This window comes from Colossoma macropomum, unplaced genomic scaffold (assembly GCF_904425465.1).
Source record: "Colossoma macropomum unplaced genomic scaffold, Colossoma_macropomum, whole genome shotgun sequence".
Taxonomy (NCBI): domain Eukaryota; kingdom Metazoa; phylum Chordata; class Actinopteri; order Characiformes; family Serrasalmidae; genus Colossoma; species Colossoma macropomum.
The window spans coordinates 19,743,933-19,757,030 of NW_023494794.1; the positions used below are offsets into that span (position 1 = coordinate 19,743,933).

General features: G+C 40.1%; 1 protein-coding gene across 9 annotated transcripts in view; it reads right to left on the bottom strand.

Annotated features, from left to right (window-relative positions):
- Positions 1–6,153: 6,153 nt before the first annotated feature.
- mtmr4 (myotubularin related protein 4) overlaps positions 6,154–13,098 on the bottom strand; it is a 96,640-nt gene continuing 89,695 nt past the window's right edge. For 7 of the 9 annotated variants that reach the window (XM_036580512.1, XM_036580511.1, XM_036580510.1 and 4 more), the window contains 6 exons: positions 12,637–12,807; positions 12,008–12,162; positions 10,113–11,475; positions 9,312–9,449; positions 8,999–9,087; positions 6,154–8,106 (listed from right to left, as the gene is read on the bottom strand). In XM_036580512.1, the coding sequence (XP_036436405.1) occupies positions 7,929–8,106; positions 8,999–9,087; positions 9,312–9,449; positions 10,113–11,475; positions 12,008–12,162; positions 12,637–12,807 (2,094 nt within the window). In that variant the 3' untranslated portion in view covers positions 6,154–7,928. The remainder of the gene's footprint in view (positions 8,107–8,998; positions 9,088–9,311; positions 9,450–10,112; positions 11,476–12,007; positions 12,163–12,636; positions 12,808–13,098) is intronic. The other 2 variants (XM_036580507.1, XM_036580513.1) reach the window with 1 other exon arrangement.

The window sequence follows — 13,098 nt, forward strand, 5'->3', positions numbered from 1 at the left end:
TTTATATTTGGCTAAAATATTGACAACACAGAAAGATGGTGTCAGTGGTGTTACTCATGACGCATGAAGTGATTTTGAAATTGAAATAAAATAATATGAATACAATGTAATTTTCTATGTACAGTGTGACTTTGGCAGTGGACTGTATTTTATAAAAGATCAAATTTGAGTAATTTTGTCAGTGGAGCGACGGTCCGTGGTGTTACTGATGTTGTTCAATGTAACAGAATGCATTTTACACCTGAATGGCACAATATTCATACCCTGGTAACAACCACAATGACATTAACAGTACTTTTACTTAAATAAAAATACTGTCACTTCACAGACATAATGATTCAAGTAGATGTAAATATAGCCTAACAAAAACAACTTGAGTGACAGTAAAAAAGAGTGCTGAGTTCACTTTAGAACTACAGTAGAACTTCTTAGCACATTTAGCATCTGCCAGCAACCGAAATTAAATTTGTTAGGCTCTGTTCTTCTCTTTTTGGGATCCCTTTGGTCTAAAATAAAATACTGAAGTTTGTAAGTGAGAGGTGGGATCAATAGCAAAGCAGTCCAGCTGCTGTCACTAACAGGATAGAATGAAATTAAACCTAACTCAACTCGAAAGGTAAAATTTTCTTTCCTCACAAATGTTCCTGCGTAGAAGTAAAAGTAATTTGAAAATACTCAGAGATGTACACATCCATCAGAACTTTACTTGAGTCCATGTAACTATTAACCACTTACTTCTTTATCACTGCTTTCTAGACGAGAAGCCAAGTATGAACGCTGGATTTGGATTTCAGCACCATGGTCAGGGCCTGGGTGAGGTAAGCACTCAGGAGCCACTAACAACCATTCTCAACTTAAATGATGCATCAACCATGCTTACCTTCTTCTGTAAAAACATATTAGATTCCCAGTGGTCATTAAGGATCTAATTTGTGTTTACTGAAGAGGGAAGCTTCATGTTTTTGACTAAATGTAAGAGAGACATACATTCTTAAAGAAAAACATTCCTCAGTGATTCTTGGGTTGGATGTAGGAAAATATTTCACTGGTCTTACATTATTATCACATTATTATTATTAGTGCAGTCTTATAATTATATTACGTTATTATTAGATCGCCATTACATCATTCTTAAACTTTTGTAAAGTTCAGTTCTCTGCTGTAAACTCTCAAATAAAAGTATGACACTGTCACTGGGGCAGTACCCCTCTTGTCACTGGGCCGGTACCCTCAAGGGTACATCTCAGTACCTTTAGTCAGGGAACATAATTATACCATAATCCATTGAAATTATATTTTCTAAGTTGTATCGACTCCACACACCCCGTCTCGTCTCCAGGCTGTTTATTTTATTGATCTGTTTTAAAACATTAGGTTATGAAAAGGTACAAATACGTACTTTTCACCTGGAAAAACCTATTTAAGTTTCAACAATTGGACCTTAAAACCACTGCTGTACCTTTGAGGGTACATTGTTACATTGTTTGTACCTTGATGAATGTAAAACGTACCTGCACAGACCCTTTATTTCTAACGTGGAAGGAATGTGGGTTCATTTTTTAAAGAATGCTCCTCTCACAACAATATCCTTTATGCTCTTTGTTTAATATTCCATTAAAGAAATGTTTACATTTTTACCATATGAGTCTTTGGATAGGTGTGGTAGTTAATAAGAAAAGTAGGCATAATTTGTAAAATATACAGTGGTTTTAATATTGGACACATTTTAATAATTTGGCATTAAATAATGTTATGAAGTTCAGTAATCTTTTATCATCTTTGCATGGTGTTTCATAGGACATTTGGGGCTGGTAGCACCAACCAACTGCATCAAGGAAAGAAATAGCACTGAAAGCATTGCAGATGGTTCTGGACCAGCTATGACATTCAAACGTGCAGCACTGGTCAGGAAATCCATATTTGTCTTGACTCTGTGTGACGGACATTACCCAAGCTTTTATTCCAGTGCTTTGCTCCTGAGCGTCTGTGTTCCACCCCTGCATTTTTGAATCATACACAAAGAGATTTTGTGATGCATTGAGATGTTTCCTAAAGAATCTGACCTGAAAAAACAGATAGTGTCCTCTTCTTCTGATACACCATTAGCACTGGCACTACACTGTGAAAATGATTCAGTGTTTTAACTTAAAAAAGGTTAGTAACCTGGGGCCAGATTCACAAAAGCTTTCTTAAGAAAAGACTTGTGAAGGTTCTTAAGACAAACACTAAGGAGTTCATAAGAATGTTCTTAAATTCAATGGTCGAAAAAAAAAAGAAGTCCTCAAATATTACCTTAAGGTAGCCTTAATTATTTTCTTAAGATATTCTTTTATTCACTTTTATTTCCTCGTGTACGCTACGATGCATTTTATCACGTACCATAAACGATGCAAGATACATTTAGAATTAGGTGTTAATTTAGTACTAACTTCCTTTATTTAGCTTAATCTGCTCAGAAGAAAAGAAAACATTCAAGAACATAACATTTTCAAGAATACCAGTTGTTCTTAGAATTATTCTTAAGAAAAAAGTTAAGAAAAGAAAATAAGAGAATTCTTAAGACATTATTTATTGACCATTTCTTGTAAATCTTTTCTTAAGAATGAAGTTAAAAAATAAAACGCTTTTAAGAAGATTTTCTTTCTTAAGACACATTTGTGAATCCGGCCCCTGTTTGGTTTAAGATTTTGAGTTCACTGAAATTCAAATAATAAAGTAACAGAATGTGAAACAAAGTTCGCTGCTCTGTTAACTTCCTATTTTAAGGCAGCCAGTTTATGTATTTTTTTAGTTAAAAGGAATTCAACTGGTGCCTGACTTTTAAATGAGATTTTAAATGGAATAATAGCAATAATCAGTCTTTCAAATGGTGAAGGAAATAACACGATTTCCAGCACTGTAGTGATGCCACAGGTCAGAGTTTCACTGGAATCAGGAACTCTCAGAAATGCGAAACTGCATTCATACATGCTTGCACTCCTTTAACAATTCAAACTTTTGATCCTTCTATCAACCTACAGAATGCCACTGATTTTGTGAATCTTTGTGCCATGGTCGCCAAATCTATCCAAACTGCATTTTTCCATGACTGCATTTCATGTTATAGTGCTTATCTGTCTAACCCTGCTCAAGTTTCTTTCATTCTTCCATAGAAACCCATTGATTTTGCTGGTCCTTGATTTATCAAGCCATACATATGGTAAGATTTCATGTTTTCACCCAAAGCACAAGAAATGCTCTTCACCCTGGTGCTCCTAACACTGCTTCTCAATCTTCATCTACTGCACGAAAACCTATTGACATTCATGCTTGAACTCTCAAGCTCCCATTGCTCTCACTTTCCCTGCTCTTGTACTAAGTTGCGCAACTTCTCGTTTGTTTATTGTCTAGTTAAAGTGGCAGTGAGAGAGTTTATGCTTGTATTGTAAGAGAAATTCCAAAATCCCACAGTCTTTTTGGAAACAGGATACAGCGCACACTTGACCTTGTGCCATGAACCGCAAAACCTTTGATAGCCACTACGAACAGGCGTATCATTAACCTCACTAAACTACAAGAAACTATTCCATTCATCCATTTATCACGTGTTGTTCATGCATCCATCTTCCTTTGATCTTTCGACTGGTGCAGAGCAAAAAAAGAGCAAACAATACGTCTCAAGTGCAGAATGTAATCTCAGGGGCCCAGTGGCTCTGTGGAGTCGGGAAGTGAAACAAAAGACAAAGAAAAGAAAAGAAGGCACAATTACTTTGTAGTGATACCAGTATAGCTATTGGTCAAACACTGGTCTCGGCACCAGACGCCTTCCACAAGCATGGTTGCCAGATTGCTTTAATGTTTTCCAGTCAAATAATTCATTAAGACCAGCCTAAAAGCAAGACAAAAACACCAAAAATAATACATCAAAAACAATACTGGAGGGGCCTGAGAACAGACGGGTGATTCCATGATTGGGGTGCCATTTAGCCCTTGTAACTCGTTGAATCTAAGAAAACATGCATTCAACCGTTCAAAAATGTTTAAGTATGAGTAACTTTTTAGCGTAGAATTAGCAAATACACAAAATGTAATTAACTAGCATCCATGCTAATGGCAAGAGGCCATTAAGGACATTCTAATGATTTACTTTTAGTCTATTTTTTGGGTAACAGGGTTGTACTCTCGCTGCTATTGGAACAAAACTTTGTCTTTCAATTTTTGGCAGCTTTTCATAATTTTCAGTTTTTGACGTCTGGAAAATGCCTGTTGCTCTTTACATTGTGTGTACATTTCATGATGAACAGACCAAAAGAAACGGCCCAAAGTCTGGTTCCATTGACTTACATTAAAATTAAAGTATGTTTTTTCCTTCTCCTGTAAAGTTACCATTACTGTTTTGCTCTGACAGCAGCGAGATATATATATATATATATATATAAACTGTCTGAGGCTTTGTGGAAGTTCTGTGCTAATGGCACAGGTGTGTTTATTTAAATGATGTAGATAACACAAACACATCTTTCTTTTTTACTACGGTTAAATATTTGTTTAAGGCATGACAGCATGGCATGAAAAATGCTGCGCCATGAAGGCTAGCCTGTGTGTTTACATTGTTCTCAGGCCTGCTGGCTACCATGACTATAGTGGACTGCTTGAGCAGCCTCTCTAACACACTATATTACGGTTGCCAAAACCATTTTTACTCTGCGTTTGTTAGTAACGTGCATCATCATTCTGACGCAATCATACCCGTGTTTAATGACATGAGCAAATATCAGGAGCACGTCACTCACATAATGTGCTTGAGACTGATATGCTAGTGATGCAGCAGCTTAGCTAGGCTAAGACGAGATTTATCTAGAACAATAGTTTCCAGTGTGTCAACATTTTTGACGTAAAACATCCAAGTAGACCCAAGAAACCCAAGATCTTTAGTACTGTATGCCGCTTTTAAAACTTCTACGTCTTGATGGAGCTCCATCAAATACCATTGGGGTGAGGTGGAGTAGTGTTTGTGATCCACAACTAATCAACATCAGTACCTGACCTCACTGATGATCCTCTTGCGGCTGAATGCAGTCAAATTCTCACAGCAATGTTTCAACATCTAGTGTCGGGATCATCAGTCTTGGGGTCGGTGTGGCTGCAGGTTTTCATTCCAAACAAGCAGGAGCTCACCTGATTCCACTTGTTTGTCCCAAAGTTAGTTATATAGGGTGAGCTCAGTGGTCAAATTTTAAGAAAATCAAGGGGGGGTGGGGGGGGGGTGGTGAGTTTGAACAGCACGCTGGGGTCTGTAACGAACTGTAGTTACAATTACGTTTTAGCACAGGTTAAAACAAGGACGCTTCAGATGTCCCGCATTTCAAGAGCCTATTTGTATAAGCTCTCTGCAATTCTAATCAGCTTAACCGCAATAATGGCCAGTTTGGGAGCCACTGACAAATATAAACAGTACACGTCTGACTATCTCACACTGACATTAATCCAGAAAGAATGGACGAGGGTGGGACGAGGTGGTAGTTTTACAAAGGCAATGTTTTTTTGCCTTTTGGTTTGTTTTTCAAACCAAGGGGACGGCATCCTCTTACACCTCCCTCAAATCGAGCCCTGAGCGAGCGCCTGCTTGGCTACGCAGCAGCCCTTTGTAGACAAGACTGGGGTCCCCAGATTACAGTAGAGGCTGTTACATCAGCAAAGGGTGGACAAATGTCTTATTAATACCCTTTTGATTTCAGAAGAGCTGTTGGATGAGCAGGTGTCAGACAGAGTGTGTGTGTACAACAACCCCTGGGAGAAAGTTCCTTCCAACATATTTTTAAGATTTTAAGGCAAATACTTTCTTTTTCGTGCCCCAAAAAAAATATTATGACGAACTAAGTATAGCCCAACAACTTTACCCCCAGCAATGAACAGTTATGGCCATTTCTTAAAGCTTCTTGCTAACTGTAATTTAAGTGAAGCATTTTGATGTTATGTAATAAATTATAACAGCTCTTCTTGTTTTGCCACTATTGAATGTTATTAGTAATAGAGTAATCTACCGATTATATTGAATAAATAAAATTGGGGCAGACCACAAAAATGAATGAGTTAAATCTACTACTCACAAAATTATTTAAATTCTTATTTTGTTATTATAAAAAACAAACGAAAACAACAACGCTATGCAGCTCTCATAGACATATCTTTTTATTTAACCCATGGGATTTGACTTGGACAGTGCATTTCTTTACAACAATTATTCACTAAGTGACAAGTTTTAGCCACTAGTACAGATAACTATATATTACATTTCTGGGTTCATTATTTTAACGTTCTAAATCAAAAATGTTCCTTCATCATCATCATCATCATCATCATCAGCCATTTGAAAAAAAGACCTAAGCCATTAGACATTGCGGAACCTGACTGGAACCTCAGAAAATACTCGTTAGCTAGCTAACTATTTGTACCTCTGAACGTGTTAGATTGTTACTGATAAGTAACATGGTGTATTCCATGAGAAAAGAAGGCAAAAAAATAAATCATACAAAAAAAGAAAAATAAATGGCACTATTATTTCAAGGAACATCATTAAACAATAAACATACAGCAATGTCAAGGAACCATTTCTGATAGAAAAACAAAGAAATAAAAGCAAAACAAAAAAAATAATAAAATCATGGTTTTGAGTATATAATGCTATTGCGTAATGTTCAAATGAGACAAACACAAAATAAAACATTAACCATGTCCAAACAATGAAATGGCTCTCGTTTTAACTTGCAACTTTCTGTTACTTTATATTTTAGTCATTCCTTGATTAGGAGGAACAGTACAACATTGCTACAGTTTCACTTAGTGTCCAGAAAAATGTGGTGCATAACTTTTTTTTTTTGTCTTCGAAACACAGAGCAGAAAGGGACAAGCACGCGACCCACCAGATGCATGTGTATAGTGATGATAACTGCTCTCTCAGTCACTCACAGAGAAACGCTTTTGCGCTGATCTAAGACAAGCTCCTCCTAACCAAGCCCTCAATTTTAATCACTTTTAGTGAACAGACTAAACTGGCCTCAGATCAGTGTCAAATGGCAACATGTCTTTTTAGTAACTCCCACACAAACATACAAAACACTATAAAAAAAAACAAACAAAACAAAAAAAAACAAAAAAAAACACTACATTCAAGCTTAGCACAGGCACAGCCCACCAGAACAGACCACAGCGAGTAAACAAACCGCAGGTTTCTCTCCCTTTTCCTTGGGTTTGGTCTCAATTTCCCTCCAAATTTACAACAGCTTATAGTGCACAAAAGTAAGGATACAAAATTAAATTCTTTTAAATACTGTAGCAGCAGCGATTTCTTTTTTTTTTTTTTTATTTCTTTAAACGGTAAGCCTCAGGTAGGATGAGTACAAGGCTTCGGAGTCACCGGCTTCAAGGGCAGGCAAGAGATTGTCCGTTGAGGTGTGTGTGTTCGTATATTTGTGTGTACATAAGCTCCAAAGGGCTAAATCTGTGTGACCATGATGCACAGGTCTCAACGGGGTAACAGGTTTGGTGAGGTGAACCGATTTTGAGATGAAACAGGCCCTTTCAGTCTCAAATGTGGGGCATTTCAGTTTAGCTATGCCGCCCCCTGGTGGACTGATGCCGTTAGCCAGCAGGACGCTGGCAGGCTGTAGCCGATAGTTCTCCTCAACCAGAGAGATCTGTCAGTTCACCTACACGAGATTAAAAAACCTCACACAACACCTTTCTCTCTCTTCTGGACTCCCTTCGTCCGCCTGTCTGTCCAGTCTTTGCCCCTTCGTCCCAGCGCATCAGCTCATAATGACCCCCATGAGTCCTCATCATCCTCTCCCTCACAAAGCAGTGTGGGCAGGGGCACCTCTGCCAAAAACATCAGGCACCTCTAAGGGCACCTACGCAGCCCACAGTGTGACTGGATGTGACTGGCACGCTCAGCTGGAGGCCGTCGCGATGGGCTTCTTGAGCTGCTGCGAGCGGAGCTCACGTGTGCGACTCTCCAACAGCAAGTCGTAGCAGGAGTTACACACCAGCACCGGGTCGTAGAGCTGCTGATCCGGAATGGGCAGCTTCAAGTGGCAGCAGTCTTTACAGAACACGTTCCCACAGTTCCTTTGGAGGCACAAAGAGAGACACACATCCAGCGTTATTTAATTTTCAAATTTGTCTGATTAGGTTTTATTTAGATTTTTTTGTGGTTTTCAATTTCAGTTAAGTTTCAGTTAATTACAAGAGCACATCAATAGTTTGAATTTTGTTTTTTTAAATGAAGACTTTTACTAAGTTTCAGTTTTTGGTATTATGGTGAATATTTTTGTCAGAAACTGGGGTGGAGCTACAAATTGGACACATTTTCTTCTGATGAGTTTTGTGGTGCTAAATTAGCTCAAAAGTAGACTGCGCTAAGCTTGGTTCTACACCAGGGATGTCCATGTTATCCTTAAAGGGCTGGTGTGGGTGCAGGTTTTCGTTTCAAACAAGAACCTGATTCTTCTCTTTTAATCAATCAGTTCAGTCTATAAAACAACTGATTATGTGTTTGTTATGCTTTGTTGTGATGAAAACCTGCAGCCACACCAGCCCTTTGCGGATAAAATTGAAACCACACCATCCTTTATATAATGAAAACTCTAAAACTAACCTTTCTTTCCTCTGCTTTAAAAGTATTTAGTTTTCATTCTTGTTTTAATGGATCTTACACACCTTTTAAGTTTTTGTATTTTTAAAACATCCTGTTTTAATTTCTTGATAACCATAAACAACAATAATAACCCTGGTGCATCAGTATATAGTTAAATTAGTGGTGCAAATCTCTGACTTCACAACAGTGATTCAAATCTCCTTTTTTTTCTCTATTTTTTTTTCATTTAAAAATAGATAAATTAGCATATACTTTATTGAGTGTTATTAAAATCAATGTGCATAGAATCAGGAACAGTTATTAGTAGAATTAGTAGAATAGTATAATCATTTGTTAATGCACTTTCTGTTTAGCACCTCTCACCTGCAGTGATGGCGTCTCTTGGCAATCCAGAACTCACAGTCACAGTTGAAGCAGTGTGAGGCCATGTGGTCTGGTACCCATCTGGTAACCTGGAAGAGGGTGAAAAAGAGACAGACCTTAACATCCAGGCTCAGATCTTATTTGCGAAACCGGTAAAAGGCAGCCTGAGGTGGCGAGGAAGAGCAGCTTTCAGAAACAAGCAGCCGCTGATCTGAGGTCAGTTTTGAGATTTCTCTTAACAGTTTAGAGTAGCATTAGAGTAAGAACAGCTGGTCTCAGATCAGTGCCATACTAAAAGCAGAAAGGCAGAAACCTGCAGCAGGCTATGAGGGAGGCTGACCTCGGTATCCTTCCTCTCCACGCGGTCCCAGCTGCCCTCACTGAGGCGGTCCTCGCTGTGGTCAGACAGAGAGTCCTCTTTGTCACTGTCATCGGATTCTCGCAGGCAAGTCTGTGAAGACAAGCAGATAGGAGAGTTTAATACATAACAGATCAGAACTAGAAACTACCTGATGTAAACAGCTTACTGCCACAAGTAATCACTTAGTATTGTACAAGTAAACACTGGACCTTAGTATTTGGGATGGGTGAGGTAATTCAAACATATGGATATCCAAACTCAAGGCAGTATTTAGTATTTATATGTCGGTGTTTAATTAATCGAGTATTTGAAAAAGCATGTGTGGTTTGGAATAAAAACTGAAATAAACTAATTTTTAAGTATATTTTTGACACCATCAAACACTGGATCTCACATTCAATTTGAAATGCAACTATATATGGACATATTTCAAACAAAAATATGACAAATTTGAATAGTGCAAATTGTGCATTTTATTATTCTCTAGGTCAACTGATAGTATGTTAAATCTTATCTGCCTAAAAAAATGATTTACAAAGATAAATCACTACTCAACCAAAGTACTGATCACTTCTTATGCTGGCTCCACATAATAAACAAAGCAGTTGCAACAATCTAAAATATTTTCTCATTTGAACATTTGAATACTATTCTTTTAGAAATGTGGATATTCAGAACAGTAAAAAGTTATTAAAATGTCTGTGAAGTCATTGTAAATTTCATGCTGTCTTCAGTGAACTTAAAGAAACTCACAATGTCGTCCTCGTAATCTACGTCAGGTTCAGACGGGGGCGAGCAGTACTGCTTGCTCTCCAGCTTCATCTGCAGCTGCTTCACCTGCCGCCGCAGCACCTCCACCTCTTGTTTATAGCTGGCCTCAATTTGGCGCAGACGCTGCTGGACGGCATCCACCGCCACGGGCAGACCATCGTCGTCCAGGTATGCGGGAGCCTGAAACAGCCCTGGTGATCCACCCAAAGAAGGCGAAATGTGAGCTGCCGGCAGGATCTGACGGAAGGAGGGTCCCAGAGCTGACGATGAGGACGACGAAGCATAGAGTGCGGCATAGCTGGTGTTTTTAACAGCAGAGATCCAGCCGGACTGGACAGGACTGCCAGGAGACCGAGGGGGACAGCACTGACTGCTGCTGGAGCTCACTCCCTGGACACGGAGGAGCTTGTTAGCCAGGCGGCGGCCCTGAAAGCCACTTTGCTGGAGGGTCCCTCCGCAGGCTGACTGGACCAGGCCCTGCATACTGTCCCAATGCGAGCCCAGCAGAGAGAGGTCTGTCAGCTGGCTCTGCGAGATCAGGCGCCGTGCTGCTCGTGTATAGTCAGCAGGGGGCGCTGTGGCCTTTAATGGGATGAGCTCAGTGCTTTTACCATTCTGAGTCCTTTTTTCATCAATTTGTACCTGGGCCGAAACCTGGGCCTTGCCTGTACTGGCTTTCTGTGTAGGATGCAGCTCGGGCTGGGTGGGACCCTGCTCCGTCAGCGTCTCTGTAGAGTCCTCCAGCGGGGCAAGAGAGGGGAGCTGTTTGATGGCCAAAAGCTCGACAGCACTAGGTGAGGGGAAGCTAAGTGGCTCGCTGGAGCGCTCTAGCATCTCAGTGCCATTACCTAGTTGAGCACTAAGTAGATCTGCTGTAGTAGCAAATGAGGGAGGGGCATTAGCACCCCTGGCATCCTCTTCCTGTGGTGAAGGTGGGGTGGGAGGACTGGTGGTCTGAGGCAGGGCTTGGTGTAAAATTGGCAGGACTTGTGGCGTGGGAGGAGCCTGGTCTAACGTTACGGGGTGTGACAAGGACGGCAAAGGCTGTGTGGTCAAACAAGGCTCTACCCTCACGTCCATGCAGCCATCCTCACTAGGCTCAGGAGATGCTGAGGGCGGGGTCTCTTCGCAGATCTCCACCTCCTGGTCCTCGCTGCCCAGTCCGGTGTCAGAGGTGTCCTCCGGGCTGTCTGTTGAACCGCCTCCCTGGCCAGACATCGGCTCCAGAGGTGGCCGTCCCTCCTGGCAGTGCTTGTTGAGGTTTGGGTCGCTGGAGGTGCGAGTCAGGGCCACACCATTTTCACAAGCGGACACCAAATTGTCCATTGATCGTGTCTTAGGAAGCCTGTGTTAAGGGGAGAAAAAAAACGTTTTATACCTTTTTGATTGCACTGCATTAGATGTCCACAAGAGGGCAGACAATCCTCAGATAATTTTGGGATAAAAGTGGGCTGCCTAATCTTATTTACAAAAGAGGTTCTCATTCTAATCAAGCAGGAGACCATCTGATTTGAAAACTGAGACTACTTGAGTAAACAGTCAGTTATGCTCTTGTTTAATTAGAATGAAACCTGCAGCCACACAAGCCCTTTGCAGATGAGGTTGATCACCCTGAGCTAAAGGAACATTCCATGATATTTCATCAGTATTCCCCCAGATTTTGATGACTATTTTGTTGGGAAATGTTTGACATAGTATTTATTTTTTGGGAAATGTATATTTTTAAAATAAAAAAAAACATCTTCATATAGGCTTTCATATGCATATTCATTTTTGTTCCATAACTCACTTTAGAAGCCAAACAAACCCCACCAAAATCATTAAAAATGGAAAACTCTTCAATCACATTTAATAACAGGAATGACAGGCATACTGACCTATCAAGTGAGCGAGAGGTGAGCTCCTCCCCCTGGGAGGAGGGGCTTATGTAGATTTCCATGGCGTCTTCAGCTGCTGTGCAAGGGGATGAGGTGGGCAGGTAAACAGCGGTCCACAACTGCAGCGCTCGCGTGTGACACACTGGCTGCAGAACCTGCCACAGAGGTTAAAGGTCATGAGAGGTCACCTTCTTTGAATAACTCAGCTACATTCTTTTCTGTGAAGTCTAACTGATGCCAAGAGAGATCAAGAAGATTAATATAAACATTTCTCTACTAATAGTTAGCCTTCCTCTTCTTCAGTCAATTAAACTGCCAAGTAAAAATGTGGGCCACTATTACACTCATGAACTGGATTTTGAGCTTTCTGACTGCATGTTTTCAATTTTTTTGAGCCCCAAAGGGATTTCATTAACATTCCAAGCAGAGAAACAGGAATTATCCTGCTGCTGCAGGAGCATGGAGCACCTTTCAGCTTTTCTGAAATTACACTATAATAACGTTCAAAGCAAAACAGACAGATAGATCATTCTCTGCGTTGAAAATGAGAAGACGAGAATGTCTTTGATTGAATAAAAGGTGAAGTTTGTCATTTGTAGACAATGTTTTTGTGCATTTTTCAAACTTACCATATCATGGCAGGGGATGTAGAGAAAATTCTGGAAGTTCTTGTTGCCACTGCGGAGCAGGGACCAGACGGAGCAAGTCCGCTTGTAGACATTTCGAGCTTCTCGCTCGCGAGCATTATTGCACAGGAACGTTCCGTACAGGCATGAGTATGTGTGCTGCACTAGCTTCACCTGTGCACAAGCAATGACTACATTAGATTGTTTTGGCACTCAAGAAGTGATTATACAGATTAATTAATAGAAAAATGTATATATATCAGACCCTTTATAACAGCTACAAAGATTTACCAATTCATGGTGACACTCTATATGGACTGATGAACAATGATCAAGTAAAAGAATGAATGAATAAATGAATAAAGCATTGATGAATTTCGGTTGATGAATGACGCTAACATGAGACACCAAATGGACAAAAGGATGATGATGAGAAGATACAGCAGATGGATGGGAAGATGAATG